Source organism: Mus musculus, chromosome 11 (assembly GCF_000001635.26).
Source record: "Mus musculus strain C57BL/6J chromosome 11, GRCm38.p6 C57BL/6J".
In the NCBI taxonomy this organism is placed as follows: domain Eukaryota; kingdom Metazoa; phylum Chordata; class Mammalia; order Rodentia; family Muridae; genus Mus; species Mus musculus.
In genome coordinates, this window is record NC_000077.6 from 75409086 (window position 1) to 75430871 (window position 21786).

The window sequence follows — 21786 nt, forward strand, 5'->3', positions numbered from 1 at the left end:
TGTGTCTGAAGACAGCTGCAGTGTACTCATATACATAAAGTAAATAAATAAACCTTTTTTTTTTTTGTTTTGTTTTTTTTGTTTTTCGAGACAGGGAGACAGGGTTTCTCTGTATAGCCCTGGCTGTCCTGAAACTCGCTCTGTAGACCAGGCTGGCCTTGAACTCAGAAATCCGCCTGCCTCTGCCTCCCAAGTGCTGGGATTCAGGGTTTGCGCCACCGCCACCACCTCCAAGGCTGCTGCTGCGGCCACCACCACCCCACCACCACACTACCTGACTATTTAACTTTTAAAGGCAGCCATCTCATGGAAAATGACACCTAGCATTGTCCTCTGGTCCCTACATGACCCCATGTGCAAACACATACCTGCATAAACACACATAAATACATAAGTAAACTTAGTCTGGTTGTTTTGGAAATGTGCTATGGTTTGGATTGTGTCCCCCCAAGGGAAAAATTGGGTCCCAGAGTAGTACTATTGGAAGAGAGTAGAACTGTTAGGGTTTAGGCCTGGTGGGAAGTGGCCATGGCTAGAGAGACATGCCAACCAAGGGGAATCTCTGGCTTCATCTTTTCCCTTTGCTTTCAGGTCCTAAGACAGTCACAAGGCTGCTTCACCACATGCCCAGAAGCAAGGGGAGCAGTCATGGCTGGGACCGCTAATGCAGCTGTTGATTTCCCCAGATATTTGTAGTAGTAAGAGACAGGTGAGGAACCCCACAGCAAGTGTTAGTAATTGTGTGTGGAGGTGCCCTCCGGGGACGGGGGCCCTCCTGGGGCAGGACGTTCCTCTTCCTCATCCACCTGCACTCCGAGAACAGGAAATGGTGACTTTGGCAGAGCTTAAGCAGAGCCCGTTCATGTTACAAGTATGTAAATTCATAAGGACCAGTTTCTCTCCATATGAAACAGCTTCAAACAGGAGAAGGAAGAAGCAAACATTAAGGAAAAGCTCTTTTATTGCAGAGGCTACACTGAAGCTACCGGCCGCCTTCCTGGAATGTATAATCAGCTTCCCTCTGGGGGTTCTGTAGAGCACTGAGACATTAAGTACTACTGGGGTCCAGGATTCTGCCTATGAAGAGGAGGGCCCCCGTGTCCGTGTCCCTCAGAACAAAGAGGAAAGGTTGGTTAAGGTGATAGTCTAGCGGGAAGGTGAGGCGGACGGGCTGGAGGCCTGGGCTGGGGCTGCTTCCTGCCCCCTCTTCATTCCACTCGAAAGCAGCCCTGTGTTCCACTTGGGTGAGCTTCACGGGTTTGCCAGTAATCTTGCTGAAGTCGGGTGATTCAAACAACGACTGTAGCTCTGTGGAGATTCAGAGATTCCATTAACACCACACACACACACACACACACACACACACACACACTCCCTGTTTGTGTAGGCTGATTTTCAAGAAAGCAAGCTAGAAGTGGAGTACCTCACAGTGACTTGTGAGCTATGAGGCACTCTGTGACAGGCTCAGTGACCTACCTGAGAACTTATAGCCAAGATGGCTGAAGCCAGACCTGGCCTGAGAGAATGTTTTGGGCTGTTATAGGACACATAGAGATACACACACACACAACACACACACACACCAAGGACTGAGTCTAATGGGAGGTGGTTCTTCATTCCCCTCCCCTGTAATGGTGTCACATGTTCCCTGAGCCACCCTACAAAGAAAGCCACAGGACTCAGTTCTGTCAGCAAGGTGGCAGGCTCCAAGACTCAGCCCCGAGCGCAAAGTGGCCTTGCAAACATACTCATGTCCTGCAGAGACTTGGTAAGTTCGCCTTCGAAGCTCAGCTTCAGCTTGGGGACAGTCAGCACAGCTTGGATAGTCTTCAGTTCTCGGTCGATGTCATGAATGAACTCAGAGGTGAGGCTCTCTTCTATCATGGTCAAGTTCTGGGTCACGGTCAGGGGCAGGAAGAAGATGATGCTCATACTTCCTGTCAAGGGCAGCTGGGCAATCTAACCCAACAGAGATGCGCACAGGTTAGTTGTGAGCCAGAAAAAACAAAACAAACAAACAAAAAAACACCAACAGCTGCCTTCCCCTCTGCTGTAACGGGGCCCCAGCCTTGTGCTCCCCAGCCTCAGCCTGGGCTGTAGGCTACTGGTTACTGGCAGTCCTTCCATGAGTAGGGAGTTTTCTTCTCAGCCTAAAACCCACAGAAGTTTAATGAACACACGTTTGTTTGTGGTTCCGCTACGGTTTCTATTGTGATAAAACATGACTGAAAGCAACTTGGAGAGGAAAGGGTTTATTTCATCTGACAATTCGCAGGGTGTCTTCTCATCACTAAGGGGACTCAGGGCAGGAACTGAAGCGGAAGCCGTGGAGGAACGCTGCTTTCTGGCTTGCTCCCCGTGGCTTCTTAGCCTGCTTTTTTATGCTATCCAGAACCACTTGCCCAGGAGTGACACTGCCCATTGTGGGCTGGGCCCCCCCACATCAATCACTAATCTAGAAAATGACCCACGGGTTTGCCCAGAGGCCAGTCTGGTGGGGGCATTTTATCAATTGAGTTTCACCCTTCCAAATGACTCTAACTTGTGTCAAGTTGACCACACGAATCAGGGCCTGGTTCTTAGGAGCTGAAGTGGAATGTCCCCCAGAGACTGCCTGCCAGCACTGCTGACCATTTGCTTTGTATAGAGCATTGAACCAGAAATGAACAATAAAATGGATCCTTTGAACAGATGTGTTGATCCTAGGGCCTGTGGACACAGCGACTGGGCTTCCCAGAGCCCCCATGGAATCATAAACAGAAATGTCACTTCTCTAGAGTGTTTCAGGTTTTTTTTGTTTTTTTTTTTTTTGAGACAAGGTCTCTCTATTATGCTGCCTGGAACTTTCTATGTAGACCAGGCTGGACTCAAACTTATAGTGATCCACTACTTCTGCCTCTCAGTACTGGTATTGAAGGCATGTGTCACCACACCCCACTACTTCAAGATCTTAGATTTCCAAAGAAGCCGTAGCCTAGAAAAGGTTAATAAGTACTGATTTAAAACAGAAAGAAATCAGGTACACTTAGAGCTGTAGAATGTCAGCATGTGACATTTGTGACAAGTTGTCAAAACTTTGCTCTTAATTCTAAAGAGAGAAGCTGTCAAAAGACTTGAACTGGGGCTGTAGCCAACTTGGTCGAGCCCTTGCATGAAGCTGTGTGTTTACTCCCCAGCACTGTGGGGTTTGAATTGATTTGAACCCAGTAGATTCGTATATTTGAATGTTTACCTCATGGGGAATGACATATTACAAGGTGTGGCCTTGTTGGAGGAATTGTCAATTTGGGGGTGAGCTTTGAGGTCTCTCTGCTCAAGCTCTGCCCAGGGTAGAAAGGGAGCCTCCTCCTGGCTGTCTACAGAGGACATAGTCTCCTGGCTGCCTTCAGATCAAGATGTAGAACTCTTGGCTCCTCCAGCACCAAGTCTGCCTGCACAATGCCATGCTTCCTACCATGATGATAATGAACTGAACCTCTGAAACTGTAAGCCAGCCCCAATTAAATGTTTGTCTTTATAAGAGTTGCCTTGGTCATGGTGTCTCTTCATAACAATAAAAGCCTAACTAAAACACATTCCTGCTGGGCAGTGGTGGTGCACGCCTTTAATCCCAGCACTTGGGAGGCAGAGGCAGGAGGATTTCTGAGTTCGAGGCCAGCCTGGTCTACAGAGTGAGTTCCAGAACAGCCAGGGCTACACAGAGAAACCCTGTCTCAAAAAAAAAACAAAAACAAACAAGCAAACAAATGCCAGCATTTGGGAGGTAGAGTTAAGAAGATTGGGAGTACAAAGTCGTCTCAGCTAGTATGTTTGAGGCCAGCATGGACCACATGAGACGTTCTCAAAACGAAAGAAACGAATGAATAGATAAACATTTGAGTGTCCAGTTTTTTCCTTTCTTTCTTGCTTTGTTTTTGGCGGTGCTGAGGATTAAACCCAGGACCTTGTTCATACTAGGCAAGCATTCTCCACTGAGGAACACCCTGGCGAGTGCCTAGTCTGTCTGTCTGCCTGCCTGCCTGCCTGCCTGCCTGCTTGTTATGTGTATGAGTGGTAACCTGCATGTCTGTCTGTATACCACAGACATGCCTGGTATCTGCAGAGGCCAGAAGAGGATGTTGGATCGCCTGGAACTGGGATTACAAATGGTTGTAAGCTGCCATGTAGGTATTCAGAATTGAACCTGGTGCTCTGAAAGAGCAGCCAGTGCTCTTGTTGTTGGTTTTATTGGGGGCAGGAGGTAGTTATTTGGTTGGTTGGTTGGTTGGTTGGTTGGTTGGTTTTCTTGAGACAGGGTTTCTCTATGTAGCCTTGGCTGTCCTGGAACTTGCTCTGTAGGCTCAAACTCAGAGATCTGCCTGCCCCTGCCTCCCGAGTGCTGGGATAAAGTCATGTGCCACCAACTCCAGACAAGCAGCCAGTACTCTTAACCACTGAGCCATCATTCCAGCCCTTCTTTGTGTTTTGAGATGGTCACAAAGTACAACTCAGACTGAGCTCTTGATCACCCTCCCTCAGCCTCCTGACTGCTGGGGGTTACAGGTGTGTCACTGTCCTCAATTCTGAGTGTCAGATCTTGAAAACCCATTCTCGTGACCTTGATCCTTAAAACAAACCCTGGGAGAATGAGTTCTGATAACTATTTCTCACTCCTCTTCAAGAAAAGGAAAGCCAGAGAAAGGGGGGGGGGCAAGCCCCAGAAACATTGATAACTTGCCCAAAGTTACACAGCAAAATTCAGACAGCCTGCACATCTCAGTGGCCATCTGTGCCATATCCACCCTGCCCTTCTCTGACCTCCCCACCTCCATCCCTACAGACCTTGCAGTTGAGATCAGAGTCCAAGCCGTATCGTAAGATGGCCTTAGGATCTGACATCATGGGGACTCTCACGGTCCTGTCCTCGTCCAAATGAAAATCCTGGAGGGTCGTCTTTCTCGAGTCAAACTTGGTTACCCACTGCCCTGGAAGGAAACAGATGGAGCATCCTGAGCCACTGTCCCCAGAAAGGCCACAGGTCCACGCTGTGCGTCCACTGGCCAAAGCAACCTGAGCTGTCAGCAGCAAGAACACAGGAGCCGCTGGGTCCCAGCATGTGTGGCACAGACCATAGGCTCCATGCACCACGGGTTCTGGCTATCCTCCTGTAGTAAACTCAGAAATAAGTGGGTGTTCTCTCTCTGACTTGGATCACCACGCTCCTTCTGTTTAAAGTGGCCTTTAATATGCTGGTGTGTGGTACGTGCCTGCTCTCCTGTCCCCTGGGGACTTGGAGTAGGAAGCCCCAGGGCTTTCCTCTAAGTTAGGATCCACTCTTGCTACTACTCCATAAGATGGTCACAAAGCAACGTAAAATGGAAATTAATCAAACCATTCCTGCCACAAGAATAAAACAGATCTCAGGGGAGGCCTGTGGAAGGGTCTCCTGAGGCCTTACCACTGTCTAGAAGGAAGTTGACAGCAGTTCTTGAGCAGGGGTGCGACTCCAGGAGTTGGGGGCTGCTCTGAGAGCAGGACAGCATGTATTGTAGAGTGTCTGGGAGGGAGCTGTGTTATCCTTACCGTGAAGATGAGGACACGGGCTCATGGGGGCAGAGCCAGGATTAAACCTGGTCTGATTCAAAAAGCCAGAGATCTGTGCCCAGCCCCACGCAGCCATTTCACTGGTCAACTAATTCAGAAACACTTGGTCTGATATGCTCATATGCTACAAGCACTGTGGCCTTCAGATCTCCCTCTGGCCTGGTACCTGCATTCAGGTTCACCACCATCACCACACACACACACACACACACACACACACACTCGGCCAGAGACAAGTGGGGAAGCCCTCACCCTTGAAGTAAGCCACGCCAAGGAGAAGGATGCTGAGGGCACTGGGCATTTCCCTCGTGGACCGGGCAATCTTCCCTTTCATCTGGGCCTGCACCCAGTTGTTAATCTCCTGAAGGTCTACTCGAGGGTTGCCCGTGAGGATCCGGGGCCTGGTCCCATAGGACTTCTCCAGAGGGGCAACAAAGCTGGATTTGACTCGAAGTTCTTGAGAGGAAACAGATCAAAGATGAGAGCTGAATCAGCACCCTCACTTTGAAAGCATGCCAGACCCCAGCTTCCTGCTCAGCATCTTCCTTTGACTTGCTGGGGCATCTGCCGGCTTGCCCAGACCCTGGCTAGGGAACAGTGGATTCCACCGTTTGCATTCCCCGTCCCAGGCCCTCCTGCTGTCTCCCAGAGCCCACTTCCTCTTTCTGTTCCTCTGTGGTCTCACTGGCTCTTTCCTGCCCACCAGTGCCAGGCCTCGCCTGAGCACACACAGCCTATTGTTTAGACATCATGGAAGCATACAGACAACCCAGGCCAATGAAGCAACTTCACGCCAGGCATAATGGGGCGTGCCTGCCCTTCAGAAGCAGAGGCAGCTTTATGAGTTGGGGGACCAGCTGAGACTCTATAGACTTTGAGAGGTGGGGTGGGGGTGGGGCTACTGACTCCTCTCAAACACAATTCTGGAAGCACTCTTGAGGTTCTTCTCAGGGGCAGTAACAGAGGCAAGGAGCTCCTTGTAGGTGCTGTGGATGTCAGGGTTGGTGATCAGGTCGTAGTAGAGAGCCCGGTGAATGACAGACTCTGTTCGATGTTCAGCTCCTGCCAGAGAGAAAAGGATGCCAAGCTTCATAACTGCCCGTGAGGCCCGCATCAGGATAGGGACGTTAGACATCAATCCTTTTGTCCTCTGAGAGCCCGAGGAGGCCGATATTGCAGATGTTTTAGCTGGACAAGATCTTCAGGGCGTGGAAAGAAATAATGACCGCCTTGCTAGGAAGAGCTCTAAGACAGGGCAAGGTTATCAGAGCTACAGAGAGAAGAGTGGGATGTGGTCCTGAAGTTCTCCCATCGTAACCTACCCTGTTCTGAGGAGGAGCCAGCTCTGCTCACGGCAGCTGTACCCCTAGAACCTGGTTAAATGACTAAAACACGATAGGAGGCCACTTAAGGAACCAAGGTCGAGTGCCACTTACAAAGTGGTAGGGATTGTGTGTGTGGCCCCCACCGCCCCTTTCCTGTTCCTCTGACGGCGGCAGCATGGAAACTCTGAGTGGGGGAAATTCAGGTCCACCTGCAGCCTTCTTCAGTTGACACTCACCCAGAGAAAGGGCAGAGAGGGCCGTGGCCACGCTGAGTGGAGACAGCAGGACGTTGCCCGTTGGGCTGGCACTGGATCTCAGGCGGTACAGATCGTAGCCGAAGTTGGAGACAGCTGCTGCCAGCTTGTTCACAGGGACCTTGAAGAAGGGGTCCTCCTCCTCCACGGGCTCGCCCGTGCTGTCCGGGACTGGGGAGCCCTGGGTTAGAATACAAGGACCAGTAGGGAGGCACAGTGAGTACATCACCTCCTGGTTGGGTTGGTCCTCTAGTCCCTGGGGCCATGAGTCTGAGGTCAGAATGAGTGTGTGCTCTCTGACTCCACAACCTGTGTGCTGGGAGGTGGGGAGTGGGAAGGGCAACACAAAAGGGCTTGCCAGACCTGAACTGTGGTCTGAGAACCTGAAGCCTGGCCCACTTTAAAATAAAACTTGTAGGGCTGGGGAGATAGCACAGTAGATAAAGTACCAGCATGCAAGTTCAAGGACCTGGGTTCAGTCCCCAGAGCTGGGCACGGGGGTGCATGCTTATAATCCCAACACTGGGGAGGCAGAGATGGGCAGGTCCTGGGGCTCATTGGCCAATCAGCCTGAACTAATCAGCGTATTCCATCTCAGTGAGGGGTCCTGTTTCAGAGGGCCTGAGGAATGACTCTGGGTTGACTACTAGCCTACTCTGTGTCTGTTTCTGTCTGTCTGTCTGTCTGTCTGTCTGTCTCCACCCCTCTCTGTCCCCTTCCCTCTGCAGGGAACTTCCTCACCACCACCAACCCCCAAAGAAACCCACCCTCAGACCAGTCTTCCCTATTCAGCTTGCTGGCTGGTCCTAGTCTGCCTAGGTTCTGCTGTGACGCCCTCCCTGTCTTTCCTGACAAGCCATCCCCTCTGACTAGACCCGAGAGGAATTTGTCGTTTTCTGACCTGTTTTCAGTGTCAGCCTCTTCCTTATGAGACTTTCTGCTTTTTTGTTTTGTTCCCAGGGCTTTGGATCAAAGCTGGGCTCTTACATACGTTAGGCAAATGCTTGGCCACCCAGCTGTACCTCCCGTCCCTGTTGCTTTTCGGTTTGGAGGACTTTTTTTTTAGTTTTCTGTTTGGTTTTTGGTTTTGATTTTTTGTTGTTTGTTTGTTTGTTTTGAGACAGGATTTCGCTATGTGACTCTAGCTGTCCTGGGACTCACTATGTAGACCAGGCTGGCCTTAGATTCAGAGATCCACCTGCCTCTGCCTCCTAAGTGCTGGGATTTTTAGATTTTAATCTGTACCTACCAACCTCAAAGGAAGTGTCCATGGATAGAGTTCAGTACTACATCATGTGTGTAACATGTGTGAGGGCCTGGGCTTCACCCCCAACAGAGAAGGGGGAGTTAGTAGGTGAGGAATAAGTGACTGGCTAGTGGCAAGACAGTATTGTCTAAGGTCACTAAGCCTTAAGCCACACTTAAAGCCCACAATCCAGGTCTAATATGCCCATCTGCCTTGTCCTTGTGTGACATGACCCCACCCCTACTTCCTCCGTATAGTGGCAGCTCCTCTGGATCCTGAAAGGAGAGGGAAGATATTCTTGTCTCGATGTTAAAGTAACCAAGGCCTAGAAGAGTGAAGGCCAAAGCCCACCCTGGATCCAGGGCTGCCTCCCTGCACTGTCTCTTCTGCTGTCCCACCTACCCACCCTACTGACCTCAGAGCTGCTGGGGACGTTCTGGCTGCTGCCGTGCCCGAGCAGGGCTCCAGTCCAGAGGAGTAGCACCAGGGCCTGCATCCCGGAACTACAAGAGAAACAAGAGAGCAAACGACTCCCCTCACCCACACCCTCCCCTGCCACTGCACATTGCACACTGCACAGGGACAAGAGTCAGGCAGAGTGAGCCCTTCCCCTCCCTCCAGCTCTCAGCCCCAAGTGGACCCTTGACTTGAGGTCTTCCGTCCCTGACCTGCCCCTGCACTTCTCCTTGAGCTGTGCCCCCATGTTGGTTCCTATCAGGAGACCCACCTTCCCATCTAAGCTCCAGCACAGGGAAGACCCAGCAGCAGGCTCTTCAGGCCCCAAGACAATGCTCTAGCACAAACACACACCAAGGCTTTTCCGTGGAGGCACACGGCCAGCTCCTTTGGTAGGATTTGGAACCCTGTCTCAGGATGGGAGCAGAGCCCAGGTCATAGACTTACAGAACATCTGGTCTGGTCCTGCTATCCACCAATAGTTCTCTGACCAAAGCCTATGTTAAAGACACACACACACTTTCTTCTAGGTAGGTTCTTGTGTATGTAGCCCAGGCTAGCCTTGAAGTTGCAGCTACCCTACTTCATTTGCCTCCTGAGTACTACAATGCCAGGTGTGAGCCATCATGCCTGACTTGACTCCCTTCTTCTATTTCAAGAGCAATTCTTAGTTAAGAGGGTATGAACCAGGGCCACACTGCCTGGGACCAAACCTTGTCTCTGGGACTTCATAGCTATCTAAAGAATAAAGCCCTACTTGTATGGTATGGTATGGTATGGTATGGTATGGTATGGTATGGTATGGTATGGTATGGTATTGTATTGTATAGTATAGTATTGTATAGTATTGTATAGTATAGTATAGTATAGTATAGTATAGTATAGTACTGTATAGTATAGTATAGTATAGTATTGTATAGTATAGTATTGTATAGTATAGTATTGTATAGTATAGTATAGTATTGTATTGTATTATATTGTATAGTATAGTATTGTATAGTATAGTATTGTATAGTATAGTATTGTATAGTATAGTATTGTATTGTATTATATTGTATAGTATTGTATAGTATAGTATAGTATTGTATAGTATAGTATTGTATTGTATAGTATAGTATAGTATAGTATTGTATTGTATAGTATAGTATAGTATTGTATAGTATTGTATTGTATAGTATAGTATAGCATAGCATAGCATAGCATAGCATAGTATAGTATTGTATAGTATTGTATAGTATAGTATTGTATTGTATAGTATAGTATAGTATTGTATATTACTGTATTGTATAGTATAGTATAGTATAATATTGTATTGTATAGTATAGTACTGTATAGTATAGTATAGTACTATATAGTATTGTATAGTATAGCATACTATTGTATAGTATAGTATAGTATTGTATAGTATAGTATAGTATAGTATAGTATTGTATTGTATTGTATTGTATTGTATTGCATTGTATAGTATTGTATTGTATTGTATTGTATTGTATAGTATTGTATGGTATAGTATAGTATAGTATTGTATGGTATTGTATAGTATTGTATAGTATAGTATTGTATAGTATAGTATTGTATTGTATAGTATAGTATTGTATAGTATTGTATAGTATTGTATGGTATAGTATAGTATAGTATTGTATGGTATTGTATAGTATTGTATAGTATAGTATTGTATAGTATAGTATTGTATTGTATAGTATAGTATTGTATAGTATAGTACTGTATAGTATTGTATTGTATAGTATAGTATATGAGTTCTCTGTATAAAGTATAGTAGTATTGACCTACTTCTATGAGGGTTACATTTTAGAACATCTCTCCTTTTTTCCTTTTTGAGACAATCTTACTATATTTAGGCTCCCCTTGAACGTGTGATCCTTCTGCCTCTGCCTCCCAAGTGCTGAGGTTACAGGCATGCACAGTCACATCTGCCTACACAATGTCTTAGCAGCCCTTAGCAGCACCAGGGGTCAGGAAGCCCTCAACTGTCCCTTTAGCTGGCTTCTCTTGTGAAGGGCTATGTCTTCTTCCCCTTCCTAGCATGGAGACGGCTCTTAGCCCCAGAGCCTTCCTTCCTTCAGGTTAAACAGCACCAGTTTTTGGTGGGACCTCCCATTTCCCTCTATCTCCCTAAGCAACGACCTTTTCTGCTCTGACTCTCATCTGGCACTTGGACCACAAGACAAAACTGCAGCCTGGGCTGTGTGTCCTCGCACATCATTCCTGTGCCCCCCTGGAGTCAGGTCTAGGGGAGGAAGACAGGGTTCACGACTCAGAAAAGACCACTGGCTGTCCTAGTGTGCCCTCACCCATCCTATAGCACGCACATGCTGATGTGCCCCCTCCGCTCCATCACCATCCTCTCATGTACACGTGCCCTCCCTCGCCAGACACATGCATCACTAACTTTTCTGACTTCCCAGAAAAATATCTGATCTGAGAAGTTAGGAGTCTGCCATCATCAGCTATGGTCCTTAAAATTAAGTCAGACAATCCATGGGACATGAAGGGCAACAACGAGAAGACTCCTCGTTCCTTGTTCACTCTGCTTTTGGCAGCACCACCAGCAGGAACCAACCTGGCTCTCCCTAATCCCTCATCTATAGCAGGTCTCCCGGTGGGAATTTTAGGGACCTCTGTGTTCTCATCCAGGGGCACTGCCACTCAGCTGCTCAGGGAGAGACCCCTTAGAACAACAAAGAAATCAATGCAGATTTAGGCTTCTTGTTTCCCTTCCCAGCCCCTCCCATCACAGGCAACAGCCTCCCTTGGCTGAGCCTCAGGAGGCTGATTTATCAGAGAGGTGCTCAGAGAGGCACCTCTGGTCCCTCTGGGTAGGTAGCAACTGAGACAGGAGGAGATGGTCACCCTGGGCATCCTCTACCAGGAAGTAAATGAGATACCCTTGCAGATGGGACCCCTGAAGTTCCTCCCGGGGGCGGGGGTGGTGGTGGTGGGAGTCTAAGTCACAGATCTTTGTTACCACGTGGTTAGACTGAGGACTGAATCTGAGGTGGGAAATCTGATGTGCATGGGGAAACACAGAGGTCCAATGCTGGCCAAGAGCTACAAGCAGGGACAGGTGCTAGGGGGATGTCTGAATGTTCCACCCCAAGCCACAGGAATAACGGAAATGGAGACTCTAAAGGGCAGAAAGTGAGGGTGTGCAGCAGGGGCTGCACAGGACACATGCAAGGCCCTGGCTGCAATAACTGGGTTGGGGAGGCAGTCATTGGCTAGCCAGGGGCACCAGGACAGTGATGCCATCCTGTCCAAAGGGCAGTGTCCAAGCCAGATTTCTAGGCTCCAGGGGGAGGAGGGTCCGGGGAGAGGGGTCAAGATTCTCCCCCTCTGAGTCAAGGTTGGCCTTCCCATGTGCCCCAAATCAGGAGGCACAGAAACTGGGATGTTGTGGTCTCACATCCAAGCTGAGAAGACAAGTGGGAGCCAGTACATGTGTTTCAGATTAAACCCAGTCGGAGACAAACATGTTGCTCCTCCTCCTCCCAGAGCCAAGCTGCCTTCAAGCCACATGGCAGTGAATATGCGGACAGTGCAGGGGAGGACACCTCTCTCTCCACTGGCTCAAGGACAGTTTCAAGGGGTTCAGGCTGGCTGGCTCATGGCTACGCCGCTCACCCCCTGGACAGTTTGGGGTTTTTCCCTCCTGAAATCTTGGAATCTGAATCAGCCTGAGATACCCCATAATTGTACCTCCCAACACCCCCAGAAAGGTCAGCCCTGCAGAACAGAACTCTTTGGTCCCCACCCATCCCCCTCAGCCCTGGAGGCTGAACTGATGGGCAGCTAAGGTCCAGACAGTGGCTGGCTCTTGGAAAGCCTGTCTCTTTCCTTTGACTCAGACCACTCCCTGCCGTGGCTTACATCAGGAGGTGCAAGGGCTGCAGGAGGGCAGCCAGACCCCACAAACCAGCTAGGCTAAATGGTGCTTATTGTTCGCAAGAGGCCATGACCTCATTTGTCTCCCAGCTCTTTTGGTAAGAGAGAATGAGAGGAAGCTGGACAGAGAACCTAGCAGGCCTCAGGCAGCCCACTGCTCCTTGCTGTAAGGGAACCAGCACCGATGGTTCTGAAAAGCAGCGATCCGAATGGAGTCAGGCTGAGCTGCAGGAAGCTCACCTTCCTTGCTCACTGCTGGTGGAAGCAACTTCAGGAAGAGCCCAGCCTATGGGACTATAGCTCCTCCGGGGTACTGCTGAGTCCAGCCCCAGAGCTTAGCTCCCTGCTTCCCACCACCCACCACCACATCCTTTCCCAACACCATTCAAAACCCCAGTCCAGCCTCTCCTACTGGTCTACAGTGAGCGGCTAATAGAGTCCTGGGCCTCTGTCCCCCCAATTCTCTCTCCCCTCTCATCTGTTCACCTTGGTTCCTAAACTGCAGGGGCTACTATAACCCTACCTCCACTTCCTTGCACCCCTCTTTTCTGCTCTCTGGGGTGCCCCTGCCACTCCCAGTCCCTCTAGCCAGGGAGCCTCTTCCATATCTGTCTTCCCCAGGCTAGACCAGGCGCTGCCTTACCTGTGGTTGCGGCAGCTTCTCTCACAGCCTGCACTCTGAGGGGCTCCAGGAAGCAGTGAGGGGAGTAGCTGCCTCTCAACCAGCGTCCAGCAGGCTTCAGATTACAGCTACTCTTTTCTTAAAGTGACCTGACTCCATTTGGAATCTGTGATTGCATCATTGTCTGGTGTTAACTTTAACCCACTGCTGCCCTTCCGCCATGTGGCTCCAAGACCACACGTTGGCCACCCTCCTCTCCCACCACATCTCCCTTGGATCTTTATCTCTCTTCATTGGGACCTTCATTGGGACATGATGGCTAACTTCAGGGGCACTTGGGCCAGCCTGGGGTAGGTCATGAGTCTGAACTTGAACATCTGAAAGGATTGGCTGAGAGGCAGGCTGCATGGAGAGACTGTGAGCCAGCCGGTATGGAGATGCTGGGTTCTTCCAGGCGCTTGGCTCTGGCTCACTGCAGGTGGGAGCAAGGTGATTCTTCTCCCCTCCTCACCTGGAAAATGAAGGAATGGGACTGTACCTGACAGCTCTGAAGGTTCCAAAGGACAGTGGGGTGGGGACTAGAGAGTTGGCCCAGTGCTTATGAGCACTGGCTGCTCTCGCAGAGGACCTGAGTTCTGTTCCCAGCTCACATAGCAAGGACTCGAAACTGCTTGGAACTCCAGCTCCAGAGAATCTGACGCTATCTCCTGGCCTCATCAGGTATCAGAGAGAGAGAGAGAGAGAGAGAGAGAGAGAGAGAGAGAGGATAAAAGGTTAGCCCAGTGGTGGTGGCACATACCTTTAATTCCAACACTTGAGAGGCAGAGGCAGGTGGAGCTCTGTGGGCCAGTTTGGTTTACAGAGTAAGTTTCAGAATAGCCAGGGCTACACAGAGAAACCCTGTCTTGAAGAGAAACACACACACACACACACACACACACACACACACACAAATAAGATCTTTAAGAAGAAAAGAAAGGATAGTGGGGAAACATCTGAGCAGAGGAAGAAATGGGGTGCGCAGGACACCCACCCTCAGAGGAGGCCCTCACTGGAGGTGTCTGCACAGGAGAACACTTGCACTCAGCTTGCCCTAGGGCGTCAGAACTCAGAATTCAGTTTCAAAGCACTGACAGGAGCAGTGACTGGGGACCCCAGGTTGAATCCCCCCTTTATCTAAAATGAGTAAGAACCAAAAAAACAAAAGTGTTTGGGATTTGGAATCTGGGTTATTTGCATCTACAAAAGAGGTCTTGGGGAGGAAACCCAGTTCTACCCCTGGAATTCATCAGTTTCCTATACCGCTGACTACACAGGGGCTGAAGGTAATCTCAATGTTTTCATAACTGGTGTGGTGCTACTTGCTCATGATCCCAACACTTGGAAGGTAGGTCAGAAGTTCAAGAGCAGTCTTGACTACTCAGTGAATTTGAGGCTAGCCTGGGCTACATGAAAACTCATAAAACAATAAAAGAAAAGAAAAGGTGGCGAGTGAGGTGGCCCATCAGGTAAAAGTGCCAACCACCTCGCCTGAAAGCCTCCACACGGAAGGGGAAAGCCAGCTTCTACATGTGGTCCTCTGCCCTCCGCATGCACCATGGCTCGTGCACCCCCACACCCACCCACCCACCCACCCACATGACATAAATACTTGTAATGATTAGTTTCTGAAGAACAATATTTTCGTTGATCTTGTTTAGGGAACAAAGTTCGTGCACATTGACCTGTCGACCGTGTAGTACGGGATCCGCTCCAGGAAGCTAAAGATTTTGGGATGCTTCATGTTGCAGCTACTCTGATGAACAGTGTTGCTTTCTGGGCCAGGTAATGGTGGCATATACCTTTGATCCCAGCACTTGGGAGGCAGAAGCATGTAGATCTCTGTGAGTTCGAGATCAGCCTGGTCTACAGAGTGAGTTCCAGGATATCCAAGGCTATACAGAAAAACCCCTGTCTCTAAAAATCACTAATTTAAAAAAAAATTCCTTTCTAAACCTATATAACAAATGTTTTGTAGGCTGCCTTAACAAAGCCCAATGGCCATTCAGAGAAGGCTCAAAAGAGAAAGTTTAGGGGACTCTACAAGCATCCTCAGGAAGGCCACAGAAAGCAGAGCCTGGGCCAGTGAGACTTTGCAGTGGGCAAGGTTCAGCTCTTTATGTAGGAAGAAGAGAGTCAACAGTCAGAGTCCAGCTTTCCATAAAACCTGTGCAGGGCCTCTAGGCAAAGCCCTGTGTTAGGGGCAAAGGCATTTGCAGTCTAAGCCCGGTGACATGAGCTCAATCCTTGGAACCCAGGTGGAAGGAGTGTGCTGACTCCACAAATTTGTCCTCTGATCTATACATGTATGCACGTGCACGCACACTCACATACATGTCCACATGCACACATGCATATACATGCGCATGCGTGCACCCACACACAGGGTCAAAAGCAGCAAGAGATGCCCTGTGAAAAACGTCTCATTCAGTCTCCCATCATCCAGTGCCACACTCTGAGCACAGGTGGTACTGATATCGTTCCTGATTGATCGATCAGTTGATTTGAGACCCCGCCTCACTATGTAGCCCAGGCTGGCCTGGAACTCACAGTGATCCTCTTGCTTCTGCAAGATGAGCCCATCATGCCCACCATGTTATTGAAGCAATACCATGCTCTATAAAGCAAACCTAGGCAGGCAGGATGGTGGACTCCTGTAATCTCAGGACTTGAAAAGTAGAAGGGAGATGAGGAGTTCACATCAATCTCCCGTATGCGTTGGAGGCTGGAGTGGCTGTTCCCTGGGCGCTTCTGCCAGCACCTGACCAATGCAGATGCAGATGCTCACAGCCAACCATCAGACTGAGCTCGGGACCCCAGTGAGGGTGCTGGGGGGAGGACTGGAGGAGCTGAGACGGGATTGCAAGCCCATAGGAAGAACAATGTCAGCTGGCCAAACCACCCAGAGCTCCCAGGGACTAGACCACGAACCGAGGACTGCACATGAAGGGATCCATGGCTCCAGATGCATATGCAGCAGAGGACAGCCTTGTCTGACAGCATGGGAGGGGAGGCCATTGGTCCTGTGGAGGTTTGATGCCCCAGTGTTGGAGGATGCTGGAGCGGTGGGGCAGGAGTGGGTGGGTAGGTGGGGAGCACCTTCATAGAGGCAAAAGGGATGGGGGAGAAGGCAGATGGGATGGGGGGGTTGTGGAGGGGTAAGAAAGAAAAAAGATGTCTCTGAAAGTAAAAAGTACTTGTCACTAAGCATGAGGATATGAGTCAACCCCCAAGCCCCACAGGGTGGAAGGAGAGAAATGAGTCCCACAAGTTATTTTCTGATCTATACGTGCAATCCATGGCATACGCAGAAACGCAAAGACAGACAATGAGTTGGGTGTGGTGGTGCACATGTAATTCCATCATTCAGGAGACAGAAGCAGCAGAGTTGTTGGAAATCTAAGGCCAACCTAAAGACCTACACCCAAAGAAGGACAAACTATAAGGAAAAAGGTGGTCGACCAATGTAACATTAAAGTTAGAAATCTCTCTTCACACTGTGTAGATACTGTACAAGGAAGAGAAAAGGCAGCCACATCAAAACAGTGTAAATCAACGAGAAAACCAGAAACAACTCAAGAGAAGGCTGCAGGGGCCTGAATTCTGTTCTCAGAACCTGCATCAAGCCAAGAGAATCAAAACTGTCTGTAACTCCAGCTCCCTGGGATCCAACACCCATTTCTGGCCTCCATCAGCATCACTCACAGGTGTGCACACATACACATCAATAAAAATCAAAACCAGGGATGAAGGGGTAGGGAGGTGCATGTGGATCTGGGAGGAGCTGAGAGGCACTGGGTGAATACAATAAAAAATTTGGTGCATGGTGGTGCACGCCTTTAATCCCAGCACTTGGGAGGCAGAGGCAGGCGAATTTCTGAGTTCAAGACCAGCCTGGTCTACAGAGTTAGTTCCAGGACAGCCAGGTCTACACAGAGAAACCCTGTCTCAAAAAAACAAAACAGCCGGGCGGTGGTGGCACACGCCTTTAATCCCAGCACTTGGGAGGCAGAGGCAGGTGGATTTCTGAGTTCGAGGCCAGCCTGGTCTACAAAGTGAGTTCCAGGACAGCCAGGGCTACACAGAGAAACCCTGTCTTGAAATAAATAAGCATTTGTTGCTGTTACAGAAAACTCCAGCCCAGTTTCCAGCACACACAGGGTGACTCACAACATCATAACTCCACTTCCAGGGGATCCAATGCCTTCTTCTGACCTCTGTGGGCACCAGGATTGCATACAGTGCACAGACATGCACATAGGCAAAACACTCACAAAATAAAATAAATCTAGCAAAAAAAATTTTAACTAATAATTTAAAGAAAAAAATAAGGAAGCCGGGGGTGGTGTCGCACGCCTTTAATCCTAGCACTTGGGAGACAGAGGCAGGCGGATTTCTGAGTTCGAGGCCAGCCTGGTCTACAAAAGTGAGTTCCAGGACAGCCAGGGCTACACAGAGAAACCCTGTCTTGAAATAAATAAATAAATAAAAAATAAGGCCAAGTAATTCTTGGAAGAATCCCAAGGGGACACTAAGTGTATATAAAGGCGTTCCATAGGGCTAGGAATGAGGCTTAGCGAGAGCAACTTCGCTGGTGTATGAAAGTCCCTCAGCTGCATGTGGTACCTTTAATCTAGGCTCTCCCGAAGCAGAGGCAGAAGGATTTCTGTGAGTTCAAGGCCAGCCTGGTCTACATAGCTAGTTCCAGGACAGCCAGGGCGATATAATAGAAACATCCTACCTAAAGCCCTGCCAAAAAAAGGGGAGACCTGAGACCAGAGAGATGACTCAGTGGCTAAGAGCATTGACTGCTCTTCCAGAAGTCCTGAGTTCAATTCCCAGCTAAAAATTTATTTAAATGTTTATTACTTGTATTATTATTTAAATTTAAATAAATAAGTAAATGGGAGCCTAGGTTTGAGTCCCCAAATCACCAAGAAAAAATGTTATCATTGCTAATAATCAAATTAAGAGCATAAGAACTTCTTTTTAAAGAATTCTTATTTATTTTATGTATGTAAGAACACTGTAGCTGTCTTCAGACACACCAGAAGAGGGCATTGGATCCCATTACAGATGGTTGTGAGCCACCATGTAGTTGCTGGGAATTGACCTCAGGACCTCTAGAAGAGCAGTCTGTGCTCTTAAGTACTGAGCCATCTCTACAGCTCTTATCAGGTTGATAAAATTTAATCTCGTGGAGCGCTGAGACCAAGAACTAAAGCTGGGAGATTGAAAAATGCAGACCACCAAGGCCCTGCTCATTTCTCCAGTTCTGATCAGCTCCCGTACCAGGGGTCTAACCAGGCCTGTGTCTGCTTCCCTGAGTAGACCAGAGGCCCCATCTAAACAGCCTGCCTGCAGCAGCTCCTCTCTCTAGGTGGACAGATGGGAATTTCAGACCAATGTCATTTCCCAGGACATCAACACAGCAGCCAAATTTATTGGTGCTGTGGCTGCCACAGTTGGTGTGGCAGGATCAGGGGCTGGCATTGGCACAGTGCTTGATTATTGGCTATGCCAGGAACCAGTCTCTCAAGCAGCAGCTCTTCTCCTATGCCATGCTGGGGTTTGCCCTGTCTGAGGCCATGGGACTCTTCTGTTTGATGGTCGCCTTCCTCATCCTCTTCGCCATGTGAGGCTCCCTGGGGTCACCCAGCCGTCCCTGCTGCCTTGACTCCATGCCAGTCCTGGTGCTGGAGTCTACTGAGATTTACCATTAAACAGCAACGTTTCTCTAAAATACTATTAATTAATTAATTAATCACGTGACAACCCCAGCGTCCATATGGGTGTGGAAAATGAGGAACTCTACCCATCATACATGGCGACTATGAAGAACAATGTGACAGAAAATGCTAACATCATGTGTGACCGCATGCATCAGCCCTGACTGCTAAAAGTGGACAAGCCCGAAGCGAAAGCCCAATGTTCTACTTCTAAATGCATGCACCAAACGCCTCCCACAGGACCAGAGGTGCAGCTCTGATAGGGTCCTTGCCTGGCATGCATGAAGCTGTGGACACGAGGCATTATTCGCAAGAACATTCTAGCTGTCTGGAGGGCCCTCAATCCACTGTGTTCGCGCTGTTCCAGCACCAGTGCCTCCTGGGGCTGCACCTGAAAAAGGGGACTGCTTAAGAGGGCTCCTACCAAGCCTACTGCCACAGATGCATGATGGGAAAGCCTTCTGGAAGCAACTGGCTGCCAAAGGCTCTGGACAAGAGATCACCCTCTACTGGAAAGGTGGTTTCAGTCTAGGTTCTGTGGGATTCCAGGAAATTAGACAACACTGGCAGTCCAACAGACAGACGATCTAAACTTCCAAGGCACAGCTGGTAGAACTTGCTGCGGAACCAGACAACAAGGTACGAGCTACTCCCATACAACATACAAAAAAGCAGAGAGAGAGTCAGAGACAGAGACACACAGAGAGAGACAGAGAGAGAGTCTAAAGAGAGTCAGGGTCTCAGGACTGAGGGTATAGTCTACTGTAGAGCATTTCCCCAGCATATACAAGACCCTGGATTCAATCTGAACACAGGAAAAAAGGGGGGGGGGACTTCGATTATCTCAAATTCTCCTTTTTGTGACACACCCCTAAAGTCACTGCCTACTTCCCTCACCGCCATGAAGTAAAGAGCTGTTTGCGCTTATGTCTACACAGTCTCGGCTCCCACTTCCTCCTCCCCTCTGCTTCTGTGCTCATCTCCTCTGAAACCACTGCAGCAAGTGACTTGTGTTGACTGCCACACGGAAACTCTCCTCAGTAGCAGGCAGCAGAGCAGAGCTCTGTCTTCTCGGAGCTTCTTCTCTCTTGTCGCCATTTTCTCCCACCCTTAAGTACCCTATCTTCTCTGTCTCTGCTTGTTGATCCTTGGACCCTTTTCCTTTCTATGAACAAAATATCTCCTTAAAGGATCTCTTCTAGTTCAGGGTCCCCCCGCCCCCACTGTGGAGAAAACCCAGGGCCTTGCACATGCTCAGCAGGAGCTCCATCCAGTCTCTAGCTCCATGACTTAAAGCATCTCTGTGCTGTCAAATATACACTTCCAGCCCTTACCAAAATATTCAGTCAACTCCTTGCCATTCAAAATGGATGACCTCAAAGCCAGAGTCAGCGGTGCTATGACTCCCAGATCCATCCACTTGGTAGCCCAGGAATGAACTCATGGGACACTTCCAACAGCAAGACTGGATGCTACTAATTAGCTCAAGTGACAGAAATAACTCTAATTTTTCCCAGGCAAAATGGGGCGTGTGATTGTCCTGTATCAGAGGGACATTGCCATTATAACATGTTTAAAGAGCAAATCTCCCAACCACCCTACAATTGTTCTGCTTCCTGGCTCGGTCAAAGGCACCACCCCTACCCATTTCTCACAGGAACTTGGAAATTAAAAGGACAAATGCCATCATCCTTGAGTCTGTCGTTCTCTTATCCCCTGTGGTCTAGCCGCAAATTCTATGACTTTGATCTGCACCCTGGGTAGGCAAACTAACCAGCCTTCTTTTTTTTTTTTTTTTTTTTTCGTTTTTGTTTTTATTTTTGTTTTTTGAGACAGGGTTTCTCTGTATAGCCCTGGCTGTCCTGGAACTCACTTTGTAGACCAGGCTGGCCTCGAACTCAGAAATTCGCCTGCCTCTGCCTCCCAAATGCTGGGATTAAAGGCGTGTGCCACCGCCGCCCGGCCATACTTAGACATAATTAAAACTAAAATTAAAATCTTTTAAAAAAAAAGTCAGGGAATGCCTGGCAGCGGTGGCACACGTCTTTGATCCTAGCACTTGGGAGGCAGAGGCAGGTGGATCTCTGTGAGTTCAAGAGCAGCCTGGTGTACAAAGGAGGTCCAAGACAGCTAGGGTTACACAGAGAAACCCTGTCTACAAAAAAACAAAAGGAAAAGGAAAGAAGGAAGGAAGGAAGGAAGGAAGGAAGGAAGGAAGGAAGGAAGGAAGGAAGGGAGGGAGGGACGGAGGGAGGGAGGGAGGGAGGGAAGGGAGGGAGGGAGGGGGAGGAAGGGAAGGGAGGAGAGAGTGAGTGAGTGAGTGAGTGGAGAAAAGATGGCTCATCAGTTAAGAGCACTTGCTGCTCTCTCAGTGACCCAGGTTCGGTTCCCAGCACCCATATGGTATACCAGAAATCTGCAACCCCAGTTTCAGATACTCTGACGCCCTCTTCTGGTCTCCATAGCCATTGAACACGTATGACACACAAACATACATTCAGATAAAATACTTATACACACAAAATAAAAGTAGATAGCAGACCTCTTTTCTCTTTGTGTGGTCCTAGAGCTGCAGGTCCTGTACTCAGCTACTGATTCCTCCTCCTCCCTCCTCCTTCCTCCCTCCTCC

At 49.0% G+C, this 21786-nt stretch overlaps 1 protein-coding gene, 1 long non-coding RNA gene and 1 pseudogene across 3 annotated transcripts; 2 read left to right on the top strand and 1 right to left on the bottom strand.

Moving 5' to 3' along the window:
• Window positions 1–943: 943 nt before the first annotated feature.
• Serpinf1 (serine (or cysteine) peptidase inhibitor, clade F, member 1) lies at window positions 944–13538 on the bottom strand. Its single transcript, NM_011340.3, has 8 exons — window positions 13411–13538; window positions 8824–8911; window positions 7145–7343; window positions 6490–6645; window positions 5836–6039; window positions 4822–4964; window positions 1749–1959; window positions 944–1308 (listed from the first exon to the last, which is right to left on the bottom strand). Exons 2-8 carry the CDS (start codon window positions 8902–8904, stop codon window positions 1049–1051), a joined length of 1254 nt encoding a protein of 417 aa, NP_035470.3. The 5' UTR covers window positions 8905–8911; window positions 13411–13538; the 3' UTR covers window positions 944–1048.
• A 14-nt stretch (window positions 13539–13552) lies between these two features.
• On the top strand, window positions 13553–17287 carry Gm35337. Of its 2 annotated transcripts, none has more exons than XR_388848.3 (3): window positions 13553–13739; window positions 15090–15213; window positions 16934–17287. It is a non-coding gene; the product is annotated as a predicted gene, 35337 (long non-coding RNA). The 2 variants fall into 2 exon arrangements; XR_880008.2 differs by lacking the exon at window positions 13553–13739 and adding an exon at window positions 13828–14109.
• Window positions 18629–19159, top strand: Gm12337 (predicted gene 12337; annotated as a pseudogene).